Source organism: Lycorma delicatula, chromosome 5 (genome assembly GCF_047948215.1).
Source record: "Lycorma delicatula isolate Av1 chromosome 5, ASM4794821v1, whole genome shotgun sequence".
Taxonomy (NCBI): Eukaryota; Metazoa; Arthropoda; class Insecta; order Hemiptera; family Fulgoridae; genus Lycorma; species Lycorma delicatula.
In genome coordinates, this window is record NC_134459.1 from 128002246 (window position 1) to 128025039 (window position 22794).

The 22794-nt window shown below is 33.3% G+C and overlaps 1 protein-coding gene across 2 annotated transcripts in view; it reads left to right on the top strand.

Annotated features, from left to right (window-relative positions):
* The window catches only part of yata (N-terminal kinase-like protein yata), a 74838-nt gene extending 64462 nt beyond the window's left edge, over positions 1-10376 (top strand). For both annotated transcript variants that reach the window (XR_012756521.1, XM_075367074.1), the window contains exon 16: positions 258-10376. Coding sequence is in view for 1 of the 2 variants with exons in the window: in XM_075367074.1 (XP_075223189.1) it covers positions 258-268 (11 nt within the window). In the remaining variant the exon portion in view is untranslated. The remainder of the gene's footprint in view (positions 1-257) is intronic.
* Positions 10377-22794: the final 12418 nt, after the last annotated feature.

The window sequence follows — 22794 nt, forward strand, 5'->3', positions numbered from 1 at the left end:
CAGTAATCTGTTTTTTAATGTGTTATTAATTAAAGCATTAACAAATTTCATTATAACTTTTTTGAATTCTTAAGTCTATCATGTTTTAATTTTCTTCATGAAATATTTTTCATTTATTTTCTGTCAGATTACAGAAAGAAAAAACATTATTATTTTACTACTATACATAACCTTATGTTATTTATATTCTTAAAATTTGATTTTTAGATACTTTTTTCAGTATCCCTTTTGATGAGTTTCAGTTTATTTCTTTTCAGATTGGAGGTAATGACATCTGCTGTCCGTTATTTTATTTCATTTTATAAATTTTCTTGTATGTGAAATTTTTTTTTAATTTTTGAAACACTACTGAATATTGTGTAGAAGCCATATCCAGTTGTATAAAAGCAAAAACACAGATGCCGAACACCAAAGAAAATAAACAATGAAAACACTTTTCTGTATTTGCACTTTTCTTTGAGAAAAGAGCCTTGATTCTTAAATAAAATTCATAAGAACTCCAAAATCAATATTTTTATTACTTTCACTTTCATAAAGAAATACATTTAATTCCTCATAATGAGTGCAGTCATCTTAAAATGAATATGTCGTGTATTAGATCCTTCATCTCCCAGTAATTTTCGAAAATTCAAAACAATTCTGCAATTGCTAGTGACTCTGCAGATTATTTTTCACTAGCTATTGTTTGCTGAAGTGTAGGCCTTAAAAAACATTGTAAAGTATTCCAAACAGTCTTTCAAATTATTAAAATAGATTATTGAAAACAATTAATTGCCACTAGATTATTGAAAGCAGTTAATTGCCACTCCTCTTCCCTTCTTTAATAATTACTATTGAAATTGAGTCAGTTGCTACCTTGGCTCCAACTGTTTATGTTGTATTTGCCTGTCAAGACAGTTACTTGCTTTTTTATTAAAGCTCAGTATCTTAGCAGCTCTGACTGTCAGACTGCCCAAGTATTCTTTACCTGTCCAGGGAGTTTTTCAAAAGTTCAAAGAGTGGCTGAGTGATTATTGGACAAAGAGGAGCTTCTAATTTTAAAATGTAATCTGTTAACAAGTGACAGTCCTTTAACACTGCTGTTAAGTGGATTGTAAAAATATTGTATGTTCTCCTACTTCATGAAACTCATTGAAGATTTTCTATTACTTTTTAGTAGACGATTTTTTTCTATATTTTTCTCCACTTCCCAGCAATTGTGTTCCTCTATATCATATTTCATAGCAATTAATGGTTATGAATCAGTATCTGTTCTTTAGCAAACAGATTATGTATTAACATGACAATTAATCATGTATTATGTCATTCAATACATGTATCATATATTATATCATTCATTATGTATTAACATAACATAGTATAAAAAAAATAAATATATTTATTGCTTTGTAGCATTTATTAAAATGACAATTGAATTATTAAAATAACAATTAAAAGCACAATTGGGACTTGAAAATAATCTTAGCAGCTTCACTTCAAAGTCATTAACATTTTTCTCCATCTTTGTCTATTTTTATCACTGTTTGTCAAATAGCACAGGGGAAATAGCTGCAGAAATATAATTTGTTTACATCAAAAATTAATTTAAATGTCGGGAAAAGATTTTTGAAAGTATATGTTTGGAGCGTAGCTTTATATGGAAGTGAAACTTGGACGATCGGAGTACCCGGAAAGTAAATATTAGAAGCTTTTGAAATGTGGTGCTATAGGAGAATGTTAAAAATCAGATGAATGGATAAAGTGACAAATGAAGAGGTGTTGCGGAAAATTGATGAAAGAAGCATTTGGAAAAATATAGTTGAAAGAAGTGACAGACTTATAGGCCACATATTAAGGTATCCTGGAGTAGTTGCTTTAATATTGGAGGGAGAGGTAGAAAGGAAAAATTGTGCAGGCAATGTTTGGAGTATGTAAAACAAATTGTTAGGGATGTAGGATGTAAGGGGTATACTGAAATGAAATGACTTGCTCTAGATGGGAATCTTGGAGAGCTGCATCAAATCATTCAAATGACTGAAGACAAAAAAATCACCGTTTGTTGTACATGGATCATATATGCTGATTGTTAATGATGTTTTGATCACTTTGTTGATAAGTTATTTTTTTCCATTATATCTCATTTATTTAAATATTTCAAATACATATGAAACAGGATTATATATTATAGTAAATAACCAGGATATAACAGTTGAAAGGAGAAATTAAAAACTATGAGTAATATTGAACAACAATGTAAACAGCATTCAACCATACAAAAATAATCACCTAGTAAAGCAGATTATAAGAACAATATTATAAACAGGCATAAATATTACAAAAAGTAGTCTGTGAAGATTTCAACAAATTATGGAACAAAAATATTACGACTCATTAGTAATTAAAATCACATATACACAAATACATCACATATTTCTATAAAAAAGAAAATTACATTATCAGTGATATTTATAAACTTACTGGTATCACAAAGATGCAAATAAATAGCTAATCCTTTCAGCATTTCCTGAAACCTTTAAGCCCAATCTCACTTTTGATATGCAGTGGAAAATATTAAATTTCATGATGCATGTTTACTGTGAAGCTGACTCCAAGATTTACTTTGTTAGCTAATTTTCAATGATGATGACTGAGAATGTATCACTTTATTGCTATATTAGCCAGGAACCTTCACATTTAGGTAAAGGAAAAAACCTCACATAAAATGTTTTTTAAATTTGTTTAATTTTAGTGTATGGCTTACGAGCTGTAAATCTATTAACCTCGAATAGCAAGTTGCAATTTTAACTCAAATTAGAATTTGTTCCTATAGTCTTTTTATACATGTGAGAATTATACATATTGTTAAAAAAAGTGATGCAACCTTATGGGAAAATGAGTAAGTTGCAAGTTGTAAGTTGAAAGTGACCTCCACTATGTGATTCACATAATCAAATACAACATTGCATGCTCTTAAACACATGTTAACATTTGTTGAGAAATTGCAGCAACACATCATTTAATTTTGCTCTGTAATTCGGGAACAGTGTTAGGATGAGTTTTGTAAGTGGCATCCTTCAGATATCCTCACAAGAGAAAGTCAGTAGGGGATAAATTAGGAGACTGAGGGGGCCATAATCCCTTCAAAGTCACTTGTTCATGAAAAGAAAGTCATAGTGTTGTTGGCTGTACGAGCTGTAGCACCATCCTGCTGAAACCACATGTACTCCAGCCGGTCTGCAGGTATAATGTTTACAAATTGTTGCACCATCTGTATGCAGTGATCACTGTTCACTGTGCTGTGAGAGAATGTCATAAAGATTTGCCTATGCAACATTGCACAACAAATCTCCACTTTTTTCCCTTGCAGAGGAGACTCGTGCAGTTGATATGGACTTTCCCTAAATGCATGAATTCACAAAATTCGTGCATTTAGTGATCCATCAAAGTGGAACCGTGCCTTGTCAGACCAAAACCAATCATCAAGTTCTTCCCCACCTGGCGTTACAGATGACATGAACCACTACATGACAGAAAATGACATGTTTTCCATTGTCTGCAGGTAACAACTTGTGAACAACACAAATTCTGTATGGTTACATCTTTAAACACTTGTACAATGCCGTGTGGGCACTACCAGTGGAGATACCAGACTGGCTAGATAGGTATTACACAGACTTCTTGGAACTAATAGAATACGCAGCTTGCAAATTTTCTGGGTTTAGCACTTTCAGTCTACCACTTTTGTCTGCATCTGCCACATTCCCCATCTCTTGAAACTTGTTGTATAGATGGACTTGTTTGATGTATCTACTCCATACTTTTCTGTGAAAGTATTCTGGGTCTGGGCATAACTGGTTCATCTAATCTATTGAGAGACAATAAATATTCTGTGCTGCGTTGTGTAACCCATTTTTCCTCAATTTTCCTTACTTAAACCTGCAACAAAAGAAGGTAACATTCTTTCATAAGGTTAGATCACTTTTTGAAAACTCTCTGTATTTATATATCAGATACCATATATGTTTCAGTAAGATGTTTTCAAAGAGAAAGTTTCAGTGTACTATTTTTTAAAGTTGTTATGTTCATCTCTGACCTGGTTAGATAATCAGGATCCATAATTTACAGAAATTACAAAGAGCTTTTGGTACCAGGTTTGAATCTAATAATGATCTGCTTCTTTAAAAGAAAAATAATCACTTTGTTTTGTAAACACAGCATTTGCATGTTTATTAACTAGATTAGAAAGAGGCTGATATCCTTTGCATAAAATCTTTTTATAAACCTACAAATGAAAATATTTCATTGAAGTTGATTTTTTATTAAGTAGTAAAATTGGATTTCATTTTTAAAAAACTTAAACTAATGAAAAGAAAAAGTTTCCAGATTTAAAAACAGAAAAAACATCTCTTCTATCAAGCTGTTGCAGTCTTTTGTTTATATATTGTTATGTTATTTAATTAATTTTTTCATTCATACTATCCTTTTGGCCAATTATAAATTGTTAGTGTGTAAGTCTTAAACCAATGGGCTATCATGCCCAAAGTGTAACTTTGTCATTGCAGCATTCCCTTTTCATTACACCTGCTAGAAAATGATGTTCATTATTTTCTAGTACTATATGTATCTATATTTGAAGGGAATTTGGACTTAGTTTAATAGACACAAAATAAAGGTTATGAGAATAGAAAATGAAAAAGGTATAATAGCAAAATATGGTTAGAAGGAAAGGGATTAGAGCAAGTGAGAACATTTATGTAATTAGAAAGTGTAATCATGAACAATAGGATTTGCAGAAATAATATAATTATGCAGTATGATGATTATGTTGATTTACAGAAGATAATAAATGATTGTAGATCATCATAGTTGTAAAACAATAATAATGGGAGCACAAATGCCAGAATTGGCAATATTCTTCAGGTGGTAGGTAGATTTAGAGAGGAAGTTAAAAATGATAATGGTAAGGTTTTGAGGAGTTTTCCATTTTACAACTTAAAAATTAGCAGTTTGTTCTTTAGGAAACAGGATATAACATGGACAGCTCAGGGTTTTAGGTCTGTGATTGATTACATAATTGTAAATTATCTAAAAGGACAAATTGATGATGCTAGAATGTATAAGGGAGATGATTTATTTATAGTTCTCTACCTGTTGGTGTCTAGAATGAACCTTTGTAAAAGATGGAAGAAAGTTGAAAAGAGTTCACCCACAGCAGAAAATACACAGGCTAAATTTACTGATGAATATGGATAAATATGTTTTGTATCAAAACTCTGTTGCTGGTAAATTACAACAAGGATGTATACAACATGATATTCTCCAAAACTGGGATAACATCTAGGAGTCTGTTCTCCTGTCGACTAATGAAAGTTTAGGTTTAAGAAATAAATTTAGACCTCATAAAGGCTTACAAGTTTCATTATGGATTATGTAAGTATTGAGAAGGAACTATTTGCGTAATAAAGGATCATAATAAAAGTGATGCATTGAAAAAAGGAAAATTTTTGATTGAAATGTTGGCTGATGTTAAAGAGGAAAAAGATATCAACAAATAAGATAGGTTATACAGATTGGAGATAAATACGAGCCATATTCATAAAGTAAGGGGGTATTTGGTTATTAAAAAAAATTAACTCATCAGAAAAGGTTTTTAATTACAGTTTTAGTTTATCTCTTTCATGGCAGTACACATATGTTGTTGTCTCCATCTCCCTCTAGCACGAAGGTAGACATTTAACAACCCATGTCCCGTGAGCCATTGGGTCATCCAAAAATACACCTTCCGTGTTTAAAAACAGAAAAGAAACTTCACTTCTATCAAGCTGTTGCAGGCTTTTATTTATATAATCTTATGTTATTTAATTAATTTTTTCATTCATACTATCCTTTTGGACATATCGGCTAACAGTATTAGCTGATACGTCCATCTGCCAGTGGTGGCCGCATCCCACCTCTCCTGTCATTGATCAAACATCCTGCTCCTGGCAACCGAGACCTCCATACCCTGGTATCTGTCTGCTCGGTCCTCTGCCAGCATATCAATCGGAACCATACCAGATATCACAAGGACAGCCTTAAGCGACACCGATTGATATACCACCGCCACACACAGCACAAGTCTTGTATAAGTGCTGTGTATCTTAGTACAATTACGCTTAACCTTCAGATCTTGAAACCATACCGGAGTTGTGTATAAGATGAACGAGACCACTGTGAACGCTATCAGTCTTATCCTGGAAGCGCTGGGGCCACGACATTCCTCATCAACCTAGAGACTGCCGATGACACCTCTGCTTTCTTGCACATCTCATCAATACGCGCCTTGAACCCCCTCATACAATGCATCCAGACACCAAGATACTTGCTCTCTCCGAGGAGGTCACTTCTATTCCTTCCAATTCAATGGAGATCCTAGGGATCCTCCTTCTTCTCATCATCTGGATCATTTTAGTCTTATGAGGTGCAACCTTGAGCCCTCTACCCTTTAGCCAGTCCACTACCACCACCAGGGCACGGTTGGCCCGGATCTTAACCTCACTAGCATTCACTGTATTGGCAAGGTCATCCACATAGGCAAGTAACTTCATCCATGTCAGGACCTCATCACCCAGGAGGCTGTCATATACCTCATTCCATAATAGGGGGCCCAGAATTGACTCCTTGAATACCCCTTTCTCCATGGTCATGATGACCTCCTCACCCTCTTCAGAGGTTATCAGCATCTCCCTACCTGTAAAGTACTCTTGAATCATTCTGATCAGTTAGGGAGAAACCTTCCTGTACAGTAGTGAGTCCAAAATAGCATTCTAACCAATAATATTGAAAGCATTTTCAACATATACCACAATCAACACTGGTATCGCCTGAGTGTGTGTAGTTTCCGATGTAGTCACCTTAGCAATCTCCAAAACTCTACCTATTGCATCCATAACGGACCGCTACTTCCTGAAACCATGTTGTCTCTCGGATAGTCCACTACACCACTCCAATTCCAGGCCAAGTCTCCTAGCCAGGAGAGCCTCAAAGACCTTTCCAACAGAATATAACTCGAGACTGGATTGACAAAACGTTATTAAATTTTGTACACCACTCTCAGACATTGTATTACATAGTTCCTTGGTTGTCCAAGAGATGGCACTACTTGTATTGACTACAGAAATTTAGTTCAGGAATTTTTCTAACCTACTGTGTATATCCTTTTTGGCTACTTTGCTAATGGTGTCCTGCAAAATCATACAGATATTTTCTGTATTTAACAATGTTCTTTTAAATTTGTTGGTAATAAAACAATTGATTATTGTGATGTAGTGTTTTTTATTTATACCCAGTAATATTTTCATTAGTCTTTCATTTTTGGGATACCACTCTGACATGCTTTTATTCGTTTATTTTTTAATAAGACATGCCACACCTCACTGACCTTTAGCTGTTCCTGAATTCATCTCAGTTGTACAAAATCGCTTATTTTTGTTTCATTCTTTCCAGAAATTCTTGTCTCCAGCAGATAACAGATATTTATTTGCTTTTGCTAATTCATGAGCTAATAAGCATTGGTTTCCTCTTTCCTTTAGTGAATGGATAATCCATGTTCCAAGTTGAAACTTTGATTTGGTAACCTTTGAAGGGGCTGTTGGATGTTTGTTAAGCATAAAACTTGTATAGTTGACACACTGTGCAAATTCACCGAGTTATTACCTTGTATAGGAATCAGTTCAAGTAGTTTTTACGTGTTGCTTGATCAATCAATAACACATTATCTTAACTTCTTACTTCTGAGAAATTTGGAATACATTCCACAATCGGACAAGCCATCCTTAGTAGTGGTTAGAATAATACTTAGATGAAGTACAATACTTATAAAGTAAACTGTTTTCCAATAGCATTTCAAAGTGACCAAAATTACGTAAAAAATTATGAGTATCAACGGATAAATAGTATTTTGAAATTTAATCTATTTACTGCTGGCTTTTGCTTATATAAACCGTAATTCTTATTTAAATCTCTGTAACACACAAATTCTCTCAATTGGGATTATAGCTTTATTGCTTCTTCACATCAAGGACGTATGTCAAGGAAGTTTTAGTATTTCTCAAATAAACCATTATACATTTTTATTTAATCAGAGTATTAAATAAAAATGAGTTCCATCCATTATGTGGAACTCAGTTTAATTATTTCTTTTTGTTTCTTTCACGGCTTATTTAAACATTTGTATGACATCACAGTGGGCTTGAACCACTTTTTAATTCAACTGGCATAAGACCCCTGATTTTTTTTATTGGATATGATAGTTTAACCCTTTAGAAATAATTTCCAAAAAAAATTAAAATCATCTTTTAGTAACATTAAAAAACAATAGTTTTAAAGTTTTTTTAGCATGAATTATGCATATATTATTTTTCATTTCAATTATACTGTACAGTATAAGCTGTTATATTCTAATAACGGGTTTACTATGTAAACCTGTTAATTATTCGAAAATACATTAATTTTTCAATGCAATTAATATAAATACTAATTGTTTAAAACATAAAGAATTCAAATATTGATGTTAATTTTTCCGTAAGTAATATTGCCTGTTGAAAAGTTTTTGCCGAAATACAAAGGATGAGTAATGAAGTGAAGGATTATTCTGGTTATTATTATGGTGTAGACAGCAGTAGAGGATTTTTGAAGGTATGTTTTTACAGAGTGAAGCAAAAGAGGTAATAATGCAAGTGAAGAGCATATATGCAAATTGTCCAAGACCCAAAATTTCAATAAACTGTATATATATCTTGTGTCAAGCAACAGGTCATTATTACATTAATCCAAATTGCTTCTGCTTTGTGAATAATCTTTGTAACTGTTGTAAGGACTATTAAATTTTTTGTAAAATATTAACTTCTTTTTGAAATTGGAGCATGTTTGTTTTCCATCACTAGTAAATTGTGTATCACAACTTTCATTACTTGTCATTTTAGTTTTGTAAACTTATCTTCTAAAAGCAATCTTCAGTAGATGAGATGTCTAAATGTAAAGACGTATATCATAAAATGCATGCATCATTTAAAGTTTTTATATCTGCTAATAACTAGGATATTATTTCGACAATATATAAGGGAACAGAGTGTTTGTAATTAAATATCAATACATCATTTTCTTCAAAATAATGTTTTCTGAATACCTAACAATCTGTTTTTTATATTATTTTAATGATATTTTTCTTTGTTATATGAGTACTATAGATTTGGCATTTTTGTTTTGTTAATGTCCTTCCTTTCATAGTTGATTTTCCACTGCTTACTACTAAGATCCTTAGGAAAGAAATGATGCATTAATAATATAAATGTATTTCTTTTTGTGTTTGTCCACAATGCTGTCATACTGTTATTCATTTTTAAATGCAATAAATAATCAGTTATTAAAATACACTTAAGAAAATCTGAAATATGTAATCTAAAAATATTTAAGAAAAAGCATTGAATAAATACTTAGGATGGTTACTTTTTTCTAATTGGAACAGACAGTAAATGAAAATTAAACTTTACAACAAATCACAATGTCTAAATTGCTCTAATTTGTGCAGTCGATCAAAAGATAATTAAATAGATTATTAAAATAACTAATAAATATAATGGTAGTGTTTGATAATAAAACTACAAACATAAACAATAAACAAGACAATATATTCTAGCCAAAAACTATGTATATTAATTGAGTGAAGTTGTGCAGAATTAATACCTCATACTGATATCATAACAGATCAACAATAGTAGGGGTCTAGAAATAAAACAACACAATTATTATAAAAGCCAGGCCTTGTATTCTGTTGTTCTCAGTTGATGTAAGATACTACTTCAGTAAATGTAACTAAAAATAAGTTGTAATCTGATATTTCCATTTTCTATACAATGTTTTGATAAATGCTAAAAATCTCATTCTTTTTCCAATTATGGAATTGATTTAATTATGGGATTGATTTGTCCCTGGTTCTGTTGGATTTCCTGGTACATATTTTTGCTAGAAAACCATTTTAGGATTTGTAAAATGATGAAGTGAAATATCAGCTGTAAATTTTGTGCTTATATAGACTACTTGAACTTTTTTTTTTAAATATATGTTAGATTCAATTAAAATTTATGTTATATTTTAACTTATAAATATTTCAACTGTTGCTATAACTAGTTATTCTCTTTAACCAGACTTTAATTATTATTTTAACTATATTTATGTATTTTTGCATTTTTATGTTCCAATTTAAAAGATATGTGTTCTTAAAATTATATATTGTATATGAAAAATAATTTTGTGTATTTTCTTGTAGTGTTTAAAAAATCAATATGTTTATTTTTGTTATTTCTGCTGTTCATTTGTATTCATATAAATATGTAAAATAAAACACAACAAACATTCAAGGTGTTATATTATTATTTATATCATTGACCCCTTTGTCACCTTAGACTATAACACTGATTGTAATTTTTTAATTTATTTACTAGATGGTTCAGTCGCCATTCCTGTTTAACCAGAGGGCTCTTCCCCTGGACCCTTGCAGTGTTTAGTACTCTGATGATTGTGAGAATAATACTGATAAATTACAGTTAAAGTATTCAGGCTTTATAGAAAACTGAAAAAGAAACTAAATTACAAAAGACAATAGTAGTAACTATCTTAACTAAAGTACACATACCTTTGATGAAAAAAAATTTTAGTGTGTATTACAAGAGCACCCCATTGCATCCTTTCAGATGACCAAAATCAACTTTGTTCTGAGTGATATCCTCGTACTTAACTACTACAAAAAAATCAACCCTAAAAACTCAGATCTCTTGAGATCTTAACTCTGACAAGATAATGTAGATTTAATGACTATGAGAAATCCAGATAATGTAATAAATTTTTGGTTGCCCATATAGTTTTTAATATCATTTTTCAGTTTCCTTGCTTATTTGTTTCAAAAAATTTCTTCTATGTGTTAGAATATTAATCGATTCTGAAACTCATTAATAGAGATCTAGACAAAACTTTTATGTTTACATTTAACTGTACAACGTTATGCTTATAAACATTCATTCAAATCAGTAGAAACTAAATGATCAAATGAGTAGTAAGAAAAAAAATTACATATGCTGATTATTATGATGTTGAATTATTTTTCTTTGTAGCTAGTTGAGGTTATTAATTGAAATTACCTTAGACTAAATGCATAATTTAATATCTTCTTCTGTGTACAATGGTAGAAATTTGTTCTTTTTCATGATTTCTCAGTATTTGGTCGAATGGAGATTTGCAATCTTTATAGATTGACTGTGACTTTTAAGGTTTAAGTTGCTGTGAAGAAAAATTATTGCGTATAAATATATAATAAGTATAGCAGTAAATGTGGATTTAAAGAATCCTGAAAGGAAAATTACTGTTATCTGTGTATTTGATCTTTATATCATATATAAAGTATGTTATAAAAATAATATCAGGAGTTACAAAAGTTAAACTTTCCATATAAAAGTTAATAGATGTAGGTCTTTTCATATCAGTTAATTTTTGACAACATTGGTTTCATAGATTTGTCTCCTGGGAACATTTGTCACAGAACTTTATTATCACACCTTAGCCTAGGATGTATAAACTACATATACACTGTCAGTTTTCCAATAGTTGACACATAACCTATTTCTATTAACTAAATCTTGCACCATATCTTGGAAGTTTAGAATTGATGGTTTTTGTCATCAAAAGTATTTATTATTTCTTGTATTTGTTGGTGGGGAGGGGGGATGGATGGTCTAAGCTGCCTGCATTAGTCTCAGCTACTTTATGTGGTATACAAATGTTTCATTTCTCATATCACAGATAGCATGTAACTATCACTTATAAAAGTGAAAATGAACTAAATAAGAAGTAATATGTATGAGGTACAAATATTCCAGATCTATTTATAAAAAAAAAATGGGTATGTTAAAAAAAATTAAACAGCAGAAAGTCTTGATACAGTGAAATCATTTTACTTTTTATCATATCAGTTGATGAATATATAATGACTAATGTAAGGTAAATATTTATAATAATATGAATAATTAGAGTGAATATATGCATATGTGCTACATGGAAGAAAAAGTATTTTACAAAGTAAAGTTACTGTTTTTTATGAATTGATTTTAGACATATTATATGCTTCATTCCCTTAATTTTCAGTTTAGATGTTTTTATTTATGTATATTGTTATTTCTTACACTAAACATATTAGAAAATTATGACTCTTTAACATGTAGTATTAGTTATACGAGGCTTGGCTAATAAATTTTGCACACTAGCATGCTACATGGAGACAAAAGGTAGTATCGAATTGGGCGTGGCAGCACATGATAGCTAAAATCCCCCTCTACAAACCTGCAATAATGTGTTGAAATCTGTTTACTGGTTTGTTCTTAGTAGCAGTTAAAATGAAGCCGAGTACGGCCAATATGTCAACACAGTTAAAACAGCGTGCAGAGATCAAATTTTTAACAGCAGAAAATATGAATCCTATGAATATTTTTCATCATTTAAAAGCAGTTTACAGTAGTGAAACTGTAAACTGCTACTAGTATTGTATATAGGTGGGTGTTGAAATTTCATGAGTGTGAAGCTGTTAAAGTGACAATTGAGGACGCACCTCGCAGCAGATGACCAGTTTCTGTAACTGACAAGAAACATCAAAAGGAAGTGGACAGTTAGCTTCAAAGTGACAGACGAATCACCCAGCAATGCATTGTTACTCAGTTAGGCATATCTAAAGAACAACTAGGCCATATTATCAAGCAATTGGGTTACCAAAAAATCTGTGCATGATTGGTACTGTGCAAACTCTCTGATGGCTCTCTGCAAGCTGAAGTTTGAGCCTATTCCACATCCGCCATACTTGCCGGATTTGGCTCCATGCGACTTCCACTTTGTACCTCATCTCAAGAGCGATCTGAAAGGTAATCATTACACCACCAATGATGAGGTGAAGGAAACTGTGGCCACTTGGATCTGAGAAAGGCCACCAGAATTTTTCAGTGACAGAATGCAAATACTTGTCACAATTGGGAATCAGTGTAAACAGGGATCATATTGAAAAATAAATACTGCATTTTGTAGCTAAAGTATTGTACTTTTATTCATTTTTTATTTCATTCCAATATCTCTTTTCATTCCCATGCTATGCATATATGTCCAAAATTTATCAGCCGAGCCTCGTACTATAGGCTCTCACTTGCATAAAACTGCTAATAAAATGAAGCATTTTTATATTAATTTAAATATTCGGGGTATAAAACACTAGTAAAGGTTTCCTTATATTTGCAGATAATTTTGTTACAAAAAAAAAAGTGATTTGGTATAGCATTTATAGATAATAATACTAGCAAGAGAAAAATTTATATTGGTATATAAATTTCAGAATTTTTCCTGTTTCTAAATATTTTCTGAAAGCCAAGATTTCAGTATTGCGGTGGAATAATGAGTGAGGAAGTCCCTTTTGCTTACTGTTGATTATAATGGCCATCACCTTTTTCAGAATGAGTGAGACATCATTTCAGGCTGAAATTATTACCGCGTGGTAATAATTTCTATTACCCCATATTTGACATAAACCTTTTTTATTCTTATAAAAATGGTTCATATGTGTAAGCACAAATAAAATTTAGTTAGTAAAAAAGATTCATGAGAACTACTGTAAATCAAAATTATTAGAAAAACCAATTAAGAATTGTAAAATAAGTTCTGACATTTAAGTTATATTCTTGTAATAGTTGTAATTTCTCATGTAATGTTTATTTTTAAGCATCGTGTATGTTTAAAATTGATTGCAGTTAATATATTTTAATAATATATTATGTTGTACTTTTTTAATAAATAAACAAGTTCTTAGATGGTTATAGTTCTACAACCATGATAAAGGGGGCATGCACTTAAACGAGGTTGTTTTTTTTACTCTAGTCCTTTTTTAATAGAACTTAAGATTTGCAATACTCAAGTATGTATGAAAATATGATTCATTTAGATTATACAGGTGCCATTGTTGGATGAATATTTTTATTTTTGTAGAATATTTTCTATAATATTATTCTTAAGAACCATTGACAAAATACTTTTAAGCTTCCTGTTTAAAGGACATTTGTAAATTATAAAAAAAGTCATGTTTGATTATAAAAAAGTAAAAACTTACTGATTTTTGTAATAAGAGTAAATTTATAAGTTTCAGACAACTCTAAACTGTTTATTCACTCTGCACTCTGAATGGTATGTGAAAGTTTAAAATTACCTTGGAGTCATCCTAGAAATGTATACAGGTATACAGCTTGTTTAGTGTTTTTAGTTTCATGAATAGCAGTCAAATAACACTGTTCAGAGTGGATTCTATGCTCAATTTTCAACACTTCGACTTATGTTCAAAGATCAACCATTATTAATTATTTTCTTGCACTAATACTGATGTGTTGCACCAATATGAAATAGTTGACTTAAGTGGACATATGCAAATAATATTTAATTCTAAAATCTAAGAAGATATGAACAGACAGTTTATTTTTCAGCAAGATGATGTACCACATAACTTCTATTATGAGACTAATTTTTTAATGTATCACCTACAGGCATCTTTGTACATTTAAAAGCATTGAAGACATTTATTTTGTTCTGTCTCTTCCTGCACACATAAATGAGCTGCAGGTTCAATCCACAAATGTTTGTAACCTCAGATACAGACATATGATTCATTGAAATCAAAAATAACTTATAGATGGGAGTTATTGCTATTCAAGGCGTCAACATCATTTGTAAATACTTGCATTAAACTTGAAAATTATGTATATTCAAACATTACTGTATATTTTTGAGCTGGATTCTCTTATTTTACACTATTTACCAGAACAAGAAATGTAAAAGATAATGTATGCAAAATGAATAATTAATACTCAATTGTAATAACATTAGCTTCCAAAAATTAAATTATATATTTTATAAGTACGATTGTTTTTGTAGTTTTTTTTTTTGGTACTTGTATAGCAAACATATAATCCAAATAAATGTTATCTGATTCTGAATGTACACTTGTGTTTATTTCTAAAAACAAAAATTTATTGTCCTTCATGTGATATTTGTCCTCTATACTCCCCATTAGATTTGCCTTTGCTTTACACAGGTTATATTTTTACACACTTATACAGTCATCAAATTGTATAAATTTATTTTTTGACTTTTCCTTTCAAAACATCATGTCACACACACAGTAGCGTGCAAATTAATCCAACAAAAATGTTATTTAATAAGAAGTAACTTTATTTAGAAAAAAATCATACCTGTACAATTTGTGAATATTTAATAATTAATATCCTTTATTCTCAATCACTTCTATATGATTTGGTATCGATTCAACAACTGTACTACACATTCCTTTGATTTCTTCATCATCAAACCATACTGATATTATTGCTTTAATGATGTCATATTTTGTGGATAATTCATTTTTGAGTTGCCCAAATATTTTCAATTGGTTTGAAGTCTGGGTAGTTGCCTGGCCATGAGAGCACTTTAGTTTCATTCTTCAAAAGGTTTGTCCACTTTTATGTCAGTATGGCATGATGCCAAATCTTATTGGAGTACTAAATTGCCTTGTGGGAATTTGTTTTGAAGGTGTCACAACCCTTTCCTTCAAAATCTTAATATATCCCTCATTTTTCAATATATTATCTATTGGAAGTAACGTACAAGGGCCTTCAGATATTAAAAAATCCCAAAACATTTTTTTCTGGGGATGTTTAACTGATTTTTGGATATGAGCCGGTGATGTATTTTCATCTGATGCTTTTCTAACGTATGGAACCCTTTTCCCCTGACCATAAAAATGTGTCTGATCATAGAACATGGCATTTTTCTAGTCTTATTTGGTTCAGTTAACATATGCTTTGGTCCACAAGAACCTTTTTTTGCATATTGCAGGTATTAAAAGCTGCTTTTTAGCTGGCCAACAAGGTTTTTGCCCAGCTGCAAGAAGTCGGTGTCTAACAGTTGTCACTTGTAAATCTGTTCCACTGGCTGCTAATTCTTGATTTAAATCCACAGCAGGTAATTCTGGATGAAGTATACTTTATCTCACTAATATCCAATCCTGTGTTGTAGTTTTTTTTACAGCCACATTTGCCTTTCCTATGAGGTTAAAAGGAACCAGTTTCTTTTTAATTGTTTTAAAATAGCATTCACTCTTCCTAGTCCATTCCACACTCAGAAGTTATTTGTTGTGTCATACTGGTATGTTCAGGAAGAGAAACAATTTTTGAATGCTTTCTTGGAGTTATTTCCATTATTATTAATTCAAGACTTACAGAACGAAAAAATATGAAAAAATGATTTTGTAATAAACAATGAAATAAACTATCAAAAAACACATTTTTATAGCATGAAAATTGCTAAATAACCTCACATTACACAGACAACTGAAAGAATGGGTGTGATCAATCAGTGTAGCTGCAGCATAAAAAATACCCTTATTCGGATTAATTTGCTTACTACTGTACATACACAACAAGATATAAAAATAAGACGCTTACATATAAACCAGATAAATGCATTATCATTTTTTAAAACTCAAAAAAATATTATGTTATTTGAACATTAACTATTTAAAAATATTAGTAGCCTTTTTGTAAGCATATTGATGGTGGTTTTAAGTTAATAGTAAACAATTATAAAAAATCTAATCTTATATGATATAGAATTCCTCAGCAATATTTTCAAAAGTCATAAAATATAAAGATGGACCTCATTTTGAGTTGCTTTTGTTTTAGGGGATTCAGCATCAGGGTACAGTACAATATACAGGGAAAGTTAAATTACTAATTTGCAATACTGCTTCAATATGAGATGACTTATAGTTTTTTTCTTACTCTAGCAGGTCAGATGAAAATGTATTGAGAATGATTTTGTTAGTTGATCAGTTGAAATATGCAGCTGAGTGTAAAATTGTAAAATGATTATTGGCATTGCTATTTGGGAAATGGTTATAATTACAGACTAGAATCATTTAGCTATTGGTAGCAATTGTTTTTTTCCTTTTTTGCGCAGTTGAAAGCAATGGAAAACTACAGCTGCTTTTTTCCAAGAAAATGTAACTCTGCATTTTAATGTAACAAAGATGGAGGCGCCTTCCTTGGTAAAATATTCTGGAGGTAAACTAATCCCCTGTTCGGATCTCTGGGTGGGGATTACTAAGGAAGGGGTTACCAGAAAATTAAAAAATAACATTCTACGAGTCGGAGCGTGGAATGTTAGAAGTCTAAAAAAGGTTGGTAAGTTAGAAAATTTAAAGAGGGAGATGGACAGGATAAATGAAGATGTAGTAGGAATTAGTGAGTTTCAATGGGAAGAGGAAAACGACTTTTGCTTAGATGATTTTAGAATAATTAACTCGGCTTCAAATAATGGGCAGGCATGAGTAAGTTTCATTATGAACAAGAAGATAGGGACGAGAGAAGAGTATTTCAAAATGCATAGCAATAGAATCATTGTAATAAGGATAAAATCAAAACCTAAACCGACAGTGATTGTTATAATGTCTATGCCTACAAGTGTCCATGATGATAGTGAGGTAGAGTGTGTATATGAAGAAATTGAGAAAGTAATTAAACACATAAAAGGGGATGAAAATTTAATAATAGTTGGAGATTGGAATGTAAGCATTGGAAAAGGCAAGGAAGGAAATATAGTGGGTGAATACGGGCTGGGCAAAAGAATGAAAGAGGGGACCGACTTAGAAAGAGAGAGTGTTGCAAGAAATATAATTTATTTATTGCCAACACCCAGTTTAAAAATCATAATAGAAGAATATACACATGGAAAATGCCAGGCGATACTGCAAGGTATCAGATAGATTATATCCCCGACGGGGAGTCTTATTCTTTAAGACTTTGGGGGTTGGCGTCCCCATGGGCCTAGCCTCTGCAGCTATTCTTCCCACTATACAGTGAGCTGCAGAACACTTTACATTATACACATATACTACACCAAGAACACTACATAAATTACAACATACACAATTACACAACAACATCCTACACTGATATTTCTTACATTAACACTCGGTGGTGTTGCGACATCTTACGAAACGCAACCGTAACCCAAGGTGGGAACAAATCGTGCCGATGGGTGAATGGCTCTACGTAGTGAGTCTTAAACGATGTCCTCTGGGCACCAGGGCGAACCCAGTTGTACTTAGCTCTAGCTCCAGTACGCGTGCGCTCTGCTGGAGTGGTCCATTTTTCGCCGGTACTCGTGGGACCAAAATTTCTGATCCTATAATTAATCCCAAGATGGTTGGTGGTCCATCTGAAAAAACCACTAAATTAAGTCTTGCGATGAGACCTCGATCAGCTTTGTCTGACGAGGATAAAAGTCCTATGGAAGAGAACTACAAATCTTTAGACTTGAACCTTAAAAATATTCGATTCATTGTTCTCCGAAATAGTCCGTAAGGTGGCTCCCTCCAAAAGGTTTCACCTTTCCTAATAAATAAAACTGTAACAGGTGCAAGTGGCTCCCCGAAGAACATCAGGAAATTACGCGACGGATCGATTCTGGTTGAAACATTCAACGACGAACAAAGTCGATCAATCTTACGTCTCTGTAATATGGGTGGTATAAATATAAGTGCTGAAAGCCACAAAACTTTAAATACGAGCAGGGGTGTAATTTTTTATCGAGACCTCTTAGATATACATATCAATGAAATAGTTGACGAGCTTTGCCACCAAGATGTTGTTGAAGTGAAACATATTATGAAACGGCAGAACGGAACAGAAGAACCGACACCGTCTCTTACATTAACATTTAATCTCCCTGTTCCACCAGAAAAGATTAAAGTGGGTTACCTCTCGGTTCGGGTACGACCATTCATACCCAACCCACGGCGATGTTTCAGATGCCAAGGTTTTGGTCACACTACAACATCTTGTACAAAAACTGAGATCTGTGCTCGATGTGCTAAAGAAGGTCACAATGACACTAACTGCGAAGAAAGTGAAAAATGCGCAAACTGCAGTGGTCCACATACAGCCCGCTCCCGAGATTGCCCAATCTTTAAAGAAGAAAAGGCAATTCTCAAAATCTGTACGGAGCAAAAGTTATCTTTCCCGGCCGCACGAAGAGAATACAAAAAGTTAAATAATTCACGGAACCTGGTTAAACCAGATGTATCTTTTGCCACCGCTACATCTAAACAAATTCCTACAAATGTTAATAATCAGCAGTGCGGATCCTGCAATGAGCTTAAAAAACTTGTTCAGATGCTTTCTGATCAAGTAGCTTCACTTACAGCCACTATCTCAGAGCTGACAAAGATGAAGAAAACGTCTTTCGTCGCAGTAAGTGAATCCAACAATGTAATACACACGAAAGTTCCTGCTCCCAAAGTCGTACCAGCACGAGTAGCGACTATCACAGCTGGCAGTAAGCCACCTAATAAGCTCCCCGGAAAGGGAACCCACATAACCACCACCTCTGGGATGTTAACTGCAGCATCCCATTCAAATAAATCTCCTCCACCATCACCTCATTTACTGGAGGATATGGTTGAAGAACCACCCGACCCTAGGGCATCGGAGTTCTTTAAAATAAAAAATACAAAAAAGAAAAACCGAATCACGTACAACTAATTTTTATATAATTTCCGAAATTTATTTTTTTATTTTTTTTTTACACTTATGAACATTATTCAGTGGAATGTTAGAGGTATTCGGTCCCGCATTGAAGATATTAGAGTACTAGCGCACACACATGATCCACTAATCATGTGTTTCCAAGAAACTCACCTTCTACAACATGACCGAATTACACTCAGAGGATACTTCTGTGAGAGATACAACTGCCTAGTAGACAGTAGGGAGAGTGGTGGAGTAGCGATTTTCATGAAGAATGGGGTGTCAGCTACAAGAATTCAACTAATCACTGTCATTCCTGCTATTGCAGTAAAGGTCTCTATTCCCTTCAAATTGCATATCTGCAATCTGTATCTCTCACCGAACACTGAGTTCAGTGCTTTAGATGTCTCAAATCTCCTCACACAAATACCATCTCCATCGTTAATAGAGACTTCAATGCCCATCATATTTCCTGGGGCTCAACCTTCTGCTCCACTCGAGGAAATATGATAAACAGATTGAGACAAGATTTTGACCTTTGCCTACTGAATAATGGATCACACACATTCATGTCCTTATCAACTGGTACTGTATCTAACCTTGATCTTTCCATATGCTCACCGAATGTGCTCCCTCATTTTAATTGGTCGGTTTGTGATGACTTTCACGGCAGTGATCATAGACCAATTATTATTGGTTTCGGTGTAGACTGCGAGATTAAAAGAAGGCCACGGAGATGGATTGTTGAAAAGGCAGATTGGAACGGATACCATAAAGCATTCCAATCTTAGTATGACGATGGAGCGAACATCCTCGACCAGTATTCTTCTTTTACGTCCATGATACTTGAGAATGCCAACAGATATATCCCACAAACATCGGGTAATCCTAGACGTCCTTTCGTTCCATGGTGGAACGATGATTGCAAAAATGCTATTAGGAATCGACGGCAGGCACTACGTAAATTTAATCGTAGGCCTACAACAGAACATCTAAATTTATACCGCAGGGCTAGAGCGGTGTGCCGTCGAGTATTCTTGGACGCTAAGAGGAATTCATGGACGAAATACGTGAGCACTATCTCACGCACTACTCCCACGTCTACTGTATGGAAGAAAATTCGTACAATTTTCGGATCACCGAAACAATCTATTCTTGGTCTTATTGATGAAGGAGAACTCCTTTCATCATCCTCGGAAGTGGCAAATAGTCTAGGAAAATCTTTCCGCTCGGTGTCTCTCACCTCATCATATAATAACGATTTTCAACGTTACAAGATACAAATAGAAGTATTATCGTTAAACATTGGTGACTCGGTTGGTGAATTAAACACTCCATTCGTATTTAAAGAATTGTTACATGCACTTAAAAACTCACGGGACACTTCCCCTGGACCGGACAACATTCGCCTATCCATGCTTTCATACCTTCCTAATTCGGCACTACAACAACTTTTGAATATTTTCAACGGTTTATTCTCCGAACAAGTCTTCCCACCCTGCTGGTCAGAAGCATTTATTATACCAGTACTAAAACCTGGTAAAGACCAAACGAACCCCTCAAGCTACCGCCCTATTTCGTTGACAAGGGTTTTGTGTAAAATAATGGAGAGAATGGTAAACCGCAGACTTACATGGTACTTGGAGAAACATGGCTTTCTATCTCCAGAACAGTGTGGTTTTCGACAAGGACGATCTTCTATTGACCATTTAGTGTCACTAGAAACAGCCATACAAAACGCTTTCCTAAATCGGCAGCACCTCGTCGCTATCTTCTTCGATATAAAAAAGGCGTATGACACAGCCTGGCGACGTGGTATTCTTAACACTCTCAAAGAATGGGGAATCAAGGGCAATATGCTTGCTTTTATCCGGGGATTCTTAAATCACCGAACGGCTCGTGTTCGTGTGGATGATTCGCTCTCAGATAGTGTTATCTTGGAGAATGGAGTGCCCCAAGGTAGTGTATTAAGTGCCACCTTATTCTCTGTAGCCATAAACGATATTACCAAATGTGTTCAGGCTCCTGTCTCATGCTCTCTATTTGCTGACGACTTTGCTATCTACATTGCAAGCCGTTCAGCACCTACAGCAGAGAGACTACTGCAGAACACTATATCTCACCTTGAAGCTTGGTCCAGGATTACTGGTTTCACATTTTCATCCGAAAAAAAAAATGTGTAGTTTTTTCTCGGCTACGAAACCCTTCTATTCCGCAAATATTTCTGAACGGAGAGACTATTGCTATCTCTACTTACGTCAGGTTTTAAGGTTTATTTTTTGATAGCCGTCTTACTTGGGTCAAACATTTAAAAGAATTGAAAACAAAATGTTCCAAACTTCTAGATATGATGCGAGTCCTTACTAACACCAACTGGGGAGCCGATAGGTCATGTATGATACGTTTTTACTATTCCTTTGTTCGCTCCCGTTTAGATTATGGTTGTGTCGCCTACTCTTCAGCTCGTCAAACCGTGCTTAAAATGCTGGATAGTGTACATCATGCTTTCCTTCGGCTTGCCACAGGCGCGTTTAGATCAAGTCCTGTCGCAAGCTTACTTGTAGACTGTGGTGAACCATCACTTTGGGATAGACGAGACCAGCTCTTATTATCTTATTTTTCTCGTCTCAGAGGACAGCCAAATCACCCGGTTCTTGACTCGGTCTTTAGAAATCCTAATCTAGGAAAGTATGAGGACCATCCACGTCGTACTGCACCTGTAGGTGTGCGTACCTGGCGTCTGCTGCAGCATATAAATGTTGACACACCGTCATTTTTTCCTATGTATCCTTGCTCATATCCTCCATGGAGAATAAACCTCATAAATTTTAATTTTGACCTGACTACATACAATAAACAATCAACACCATCTATTATCTTTCAGCAAATGTTTCAGTGTGTTCTCTCCAAGATGAAACCAGACGCGGTTGTATACACTGATGGATCGAAACAAAACGATACAGTTGGGTGTGCATTTGTTGTCAATCAGAGAACTTATATGTTTGGTCTACCCGGTATTACGAGTGTGTTTACCGCTTAACTATACGCTATAAATAAGGCTCTAAACATCATTAACCCTAAATATAGAAAAATTCTTATTTGCAGTGACTCGTGTAGTGCTCTCCAAGCCTTAAAAAACTTTTATTCTAAACATCCTATCGTCATTGAAATTTACAACGCA